Source organism: Triticum dicoccoides, chromosome 4A, assembly GCF_002162155.2.
Source record: "Triticum dicoccoides isolate Atlit2015 ecotype Zavitan chromosome 4A, WEW_v2.0, whole genome shotgun sequence".
Classification (NCBI taxonomy): domain Eukaryota; kingdom Viridiplantae; phylum Streptophyta; class Magnoliopsida; order Poales; family Poaceae; genus Triticum; species Triticum dicoccoides.
In genome coordinates this window covers 158,863,739-158,870,353 of record NC_041386.1, presented here as the reverse complement: position 1 = coordinate 158,870,353, position 6,615 = coordinate 158,863,739, and the positions used below count along the sequence as shown (strand labels likewise).

The window sequence follows — 6,615 nt, the reverse complement described above, 5'->3', positions numbered from 1 at the left end:
CAACTATTTACTAAAAGGAAAGATGGTAGGTGTTAAAGATTGTAAATTTTTCATGTCAATTGATGATAATTTGCAATGGCAGGTGATCTCTAATTCATAAACATTTTCCATGGTATATGAAGATAAACGATGCCTATTTATGAGAAATTTGGAAAAATGGTATGAACTAAATATCATTTATCGTGGCAATTTTAGGGATATGCAATTAAAGATCCATAATACATGGCAAATTTAGACAACATAGTGGATTAACATGGCAAAATGATCTATAAAAGAATGAATAGCAATTTGCCATGGCAACTATTTACTAAACAATTTGCCATGTTATATCAAAATTCATAGCAGTTCTGCCATGGAAACCATTTACTAACAAAAGCCATGGCAAAATGATCTCTGAAAATGAATAACAATTTGTCATGGTCTATGAAAATTCATAGCAAAATTTGCCATGCAACTATTTTCTAAAAAGAAAGATGGTACGTATTAAAGATTGCAAATTTTCCATGGCAAATGATCCCTAATTCATAATGATTCACCATGGTATATGAAATTAGATGATGTATAACTCACGAGAAATGTACAAAAATGGTTTGAATTAAGGATCATGCGGCATGTCAATTTTAGAAATATGTAATTGAAGATGTCTAATGCATGGCAAATTAGACAACATAGTGGATTAACATGGCAAAAATCTGTAAAAGAACGAATAGCAATTTGCCATGGCAACTATTTACTAAACAAAAGCTATCATGACAACTATTTACCAAACAATTTGCCATGGTATATCAAAATTCATAGCAGTTCTACCATGACAACTATTTAATAACAAAAGCTATCATGGACCAACAAAAAAGGTACTAAATGGAAGCAGAAATAGAACATGGTGAATAGTCATGTTTCCTTTCATTCTAGCAATTCAAAATGAAGAGGCGTTTGTTTGCTCAGAGGTATAATTTCTTGAACCTATGGAGGCGCCAGAAGATGAGCACGAGGAAGAGGCGACAGAGCTCCTGCTTCTGCCTGTCGACACTGCACCACCATCTCCAGTGCCTGCGCCGTCGCATCCCGCAACAACTCCTTCCCCGCGCCGCCACGTTAGGCTGATGCACCACCGCGTCTTCCCCACGACGATGACCGCCACCACAGTGTATCCGCCGCCACCACCACATAAACCACAACCACCGCTGTAGCCATACTTGCGATGGAAGGGGGTGCCGCTCCGACGCCACCGCTACCACGAGCTGACCGTGCCATCACCTTCCCACAGCCATCCTTGCAGTGTCCTCCTCGTGCGCCGTCGGAGCCGTGCCAACACACTGGACAGTAGCTGCCCCTCCTCCCCCTGCGTCGCCGACCGCGTCGCCTCCATCTCCTTCATGCCGCTCCTCTCCACTCGCACCAAACATCGATGGGAACCGACTGGATGCATGCACCATGCTCTGCCGCAGCACCGTCCGCACCAAACATATGAAGAAATGTCGCCAAAAACTGATCGGATCCACGTACCATGCTCTGCCGCTGCACCGCCCGCACCAAACATCTGAAGAAACATCGCCAAGAACTGACCAGGATCCGTGCAACGCGCTTTGCCGCCGCACCACCTCGCCGGCAAATTGCCGAGCGGGGCTTGGATTGGACGCGGGAGGATAAGGGGGGTGACGATTGTCAGTGAGGGGGGCGAAGAAAAAACCGTTCATTCGATTTCCACTACCTATCAAACAACGTCGGAGCTGACGTGGAGCTAAATTTGCGTCAAGATCTGTGCTGAAAATCCAACTGCTAGAGCCTTCTACGGGAAACCTTAAAAATCTGACGTTTGATTTTTATCCATTTCGAAAATCTGACGCTCCCGACTTCGCCCGTTTTGCTTTTGTCACTACACGGGAACAAACACCGAACCACCACGCATTATGTGTCCTGTCTGCATCCCCATGACGCTTTCCGGCCAGGACCCCCAACCCCAGCTCATCCTAAACTTGTTGCGCTCCAGTAGTGACAGAACCCGGAAGATTTCGCCGCTGTGCCGCTCGCCAAACACCCACCAAAAACCCACCAAAAACGTAGTTTCTATATTAGGACTTGGAAACCCTTTGCTCCCAAGTGATATCGGTCAAACGTGCGAACACGCAAACACGAGAAGGAGAGCCTCCTCTCCGGATCTTGACGCCGCTTATCGTTCGCCATGTGCGGTGGCAGACGGCGCCGTCGCGGCGGCTCTGACGCGACGGCAGGAGAGCCCGGCGGGTGGGGTTTCTGCGCGCCAGCGCTCGCCTTCCTGGCCCTGGCGGCCGCTGCGGCGGTCGCGTTCCTGGAGGGCACCGCCGGCGGCGTCGCCTACGCCGGCGACGGGTGGTTCCACGAGTGCGCCAAGTGGGACGCCGAGGGCGGGAGGTTCCTGGTGTCCACCTTCTTCGGCGCCGGCGTGGCCGAGGTGCGCGTCGGGGCGGGGGGAGAAGAAGCCCTGGCGGAGCGGGTCGTGGTGGCGGACCCCGAGGTGACCGGGAGGGTGGCGCTGGGGCTCGCCGTGGACGCGCCCAGGCAGCGGATCCTCGTGGCCTACGCCGACCGGCCTCCGAGCTTCGGGTACGCCGCCGTGGGCGCGTACGATCTTCGCTCGGGGCGCCGCCTCTTCCTCGCCCGGCTCGACGGACCAGGTACACGTCTCCCCCTGTGATCGATGGCTTCTCCGCCTCTCGTCCATATGAGAATGTTCCTGCTTTCTAGCCGTCCGATTAGGATCATCTTTTCTTTGCCAAAAGGAAAAAGTCGAAAGCAAACCTTGAACTTGTAGATTAGAATGATCAGGTGGGCCCTGCTCTGCCCCGTCGCCGTCAAGAACCGTTGCGCATGGGATGCGGGACATACTCTACTTCCATTGGAGAATGAAGGATGAATGGGCATCATTAATTATGTCCACCAATGATCCATGTCGATCCTGTGGTGGTTTCGCCTCTTGTCTCTGACAAGAAGACATAAAGCGAATTTCTGGATAGCATCTTCTCTTTATTAGGTGTAGGACCCTGCTGTACGTATTAGGATGCTGCTATCACTCGATTACTCAATTTGTTGGGAGCTTTACAGTTAGCATTCATCAACTCAAACAGTCCGCGATGCATAATCCACGCACTGCACTGGAACATGTTCCCTTTCAGATAAGATGTCGCCGGTTAAGCACCGAGCGGTAGAAAAACTTCGTAAAACATGACTACGGACAATATCCTCGAGCGCACATATCCCCTAATATAATTTTGCTTTCTTACATCATTGGATCAACCTCTGGCTAAAGTAGCACCTAATAATTCTAATTGACTGATCTGTGTTTCATCTGCGTGCAGGCGAGTCCTCGTTCGCCGACGACGTGGCCTCGGACGACGACGGCAACGCGTACGTGACCGACATCCTGGGCAACAGGATCTGGAAGGTGAGCCCGGACGGCGAGCCGCTCTCAGTCATCAAGAACGCCACCTTCAGGCAGCGGCCCGGGACGATGGACAACCTCATCGGCCTCAACGGCATCGTCTACCACCCCAACGGCTACCTCCTCGTCGTCCACACCTCTGGCGGCGACCTCTTCAAGGTGGACCCCAAGACGGGGGCCGTGAGCGTCGTCAGGGTGCGGGGCACGCTCAAGAGCGGCGACGGTCTGGAGCTGATCTCGCCGACGAAGCTGGCCGTCGCCGGCATGCCGAGCAGGCTGGTCGAGAGCTCCGACGACTGGGAGACCGCGAGCGTCACGGGACGGTATGTCGGGCCGGTGCACCGGATTGGGTCGTCGGCGACGGTGAAGGACGGGGACGTGTACGTCAACCACATCGTCGGGTTCGGTCTCGGCAAGAAGAAGACGCACGTCCTCGCCAAGGCGGTGTTCGCGCCTCTGTAGCACTCCATCGCTGTGGTCGAGTTGATGTGGCATTTGTCTGTTTTATTAAATTCAGTCGTATTTCTTGGCTACCACACTCTTCCCAGAGCTTTTGCTCTTCCCATCCCACCAAAGAGAATAGCCTTCAACCAAGGGATGAAGTTCATGTGAGTTGTTGCCATTTTATCTCGGGAGTTATGCGTTCAGCAAGGAAGTGATGCACATACAACGCCCTTGCAGCTACCAACCTTGACGAGCATTAGCAGGACATTACAAACACGAAGACGCCTCACACGCCCAATTGAGAACGTGATGCCCATCTCCTACGACTTAGAAAAGAACCGATTCGGAGGAATCCATACAATCTCACACATTCAACCACTGAACCACACATATCCAGAAATAAATATTATTACTTGTTTTAATTGCAATAAATTTGGGAAACAGCATTAAGAATGACCTGCTCATGGTTGATTCACAATCCACTGCCTTGATCCACTTGGCAACATCTGCCCTATTCAGCTAAACTTTTTTTTCATTGATCATTATTTTATTTGTTCCGACCTCCGTACTTCGGTTGAGATATTGGACACATTCGTTGTAATTGATATTAGAAACCACATTAAAAACATTAATTGTTTTCTCTCCCCTCAATGGCCATGACCAATACTACAAATAAGAAGGACGAAAGAAAATGTGTTCATGCACTAATGATGTTTTTTGCGGGAACATGCACTAATGATGTTGCAGTCCATACTTCCGTGTTACGGACTACATGGCTGCGAAAACCCACAATAGTTCAACAACAACAATCGGCCGAGCCACCCAGCTGTGGTGCATATAGATGTAGCATACGAAGCTCGATTGGAGCAAATGGGAAACAACATCGCCGAGGACGTCAACAACCATGTCACCAGTCAGGACCATGTTGTGCCGACAAACTAATACCAAATGAGGTGGCACATCCATCAAATGCATAATGGCGACACATGGCATATCGTAGATTTTGAAAAGGCTAAACTTTAGAGAGCATCCATGCAAACAAGGGAAGACTCGATGAAGTGGAAGACGGCAACGTAAAGTTCCCCAATATATAATTAAACTCTATGTGTGTTGCACGTGCACGATTAATAATTATCAACAACTCGGCAGTACAAAAAACCAAAAGGCCTCCATGGGATACGCCTAAAAGTACAAAATTTACTCAAATCGGCTAGTCTGCCAATAATTTCTGGGATGTATGTACCCACTTGTATTCTCCGAATGCTCGTACGACAAACATGTAGGTGATATTCACTAAAAATAAGTTTTCTACAGTTAGAGCCCTAATGGTTCAATCAAGAAGAGAACTGCTCGGTTAATTTATGGAAAACCGGACATAAACCAGCACCACACATCCACAAAACATGACACTAATCAAAGACCCACACACCAGACAAGATAGGAATTCCATCAAGGTTGCCAGCAAAATATCATTGTCATCACTTCTCCTCTAAGCAAGTGACTCTCCGACTTCACTTTAGACAACCAACTAAGAAGCCCCCACCATGAAATATGCACGAGATCGCTATCGACCCATACCAAACAATTGGCCAAACGTGTCGGCAAGCCTCACAAGAGAAAGAGGCACACCTTGCACCGAATGGTCCTGACATGGCAACTTGAGACTGCCAAACACCAAGCCCACCTCTCGTGCGACATCGTCGCCGTGTCGCTCGTTGACATTACAACTTTGATTGTACTGTGAGCAACAGGTGGTTGGAAGAACAAACCAAGGGACAAACTAGATAACCAATAACAAAGGACATATCGCGATCTAGCCTCCCTTACCACATGAGTCGCAACACCACTGTGACCTGTGGCAGCTGCCCCGACTCCATGCCCACATCACCAATCAGGACCTTCCGGGTGCAATGATGTGTGCGCACAACCCTTGAAAGTGTGGATGGGATCAATGGTCTTCAAGGCGATGCCCTAAAGGGGAAGCATCTGTTGGAAATGTGCCCTAGAGGCAATAATAAAATGGTTATCATCGTACTTGCCATTCATGATAAATGTTTGTTATTCATGCTAGAATTGTATTAACCGAAAACTTAAATACATATGTGAATACATAAACAAGACCGTGTCCCTAGTATGCCTCTACTCGACTAGCTCGTAGATCAAAGATGGTTAAGGTTTCCTAACCATAGACATGAGTTGTCATTTGATAACGGGATCACATCCATTTGATAACGGGACAGACCCAACCGTAAGCTTAGCATCAGACCGTTTAGTTATTTGCTACAACTTTCTTCATGTCAAGTATCAGTTCCTTAGACCATAAGATCATGCCACTCTCGGATATCGAAGGAATGCCTTGTGTGCTATAAAACGTCACTTCGTAAATGGATGATTATAAAGGTGCTCTACAGGTATCTCTGAAGGTGTCTGTTGGGTTGCATGGATCGAGACTGGGATTTGTCGCTCCGTGTGACGGAGAGATATCTCTCGGCCCTCTCGGTGATACAACATCACAAGAAGTTTGCAAGCATGTGACTAATGAGTTTAGTCAAGGAATCTTGTATTATGGAACGAATAAAGAGACTTGCCAGTAACGAGATTAAACTAGGTATGAAGATACCGGCGATCGAATCTCGGGCAAGTAACATATCGCCAGACAAAGGGAATTGTATGCGGGATTTACTGAATCCTTGACATCGTGGTTCGAACGGTAATGATCTTCGTGGAATATGTAGGAACCAATATGGGCATCC

The 6,615-nt window shown here is 48.4% G+C and overlaps 1 protein-coding gene across 1 annotated transcript; it reads left to right on the top strand.

Moving 5' to 3' along the window:
- The first annotated feature begins 1,998 nt into the window (after positions 1-1,998).
- LOC119285512 lies at positions 1,999-4,045 on the top strand. Its single transcript, XM_037564805.1, has 2 exons — positions 1,999-2,654; positions 3,336-4,045. The coding sequence occupies exons 1-2, from the start codon at positions 2,183-2,185 to the stop codon at positions 3,878-3,880; spliced, it is 1,017 nt and encodes a 338-aa protein (XP_037420702.1). The 5' UTR covers positions 1,999-2,182; the 3' UTR covers positions 3,881-4,045.
- The last annotated feature ends 2,570 nt before the right edge of the window (positions 4,046-6,615 follow it).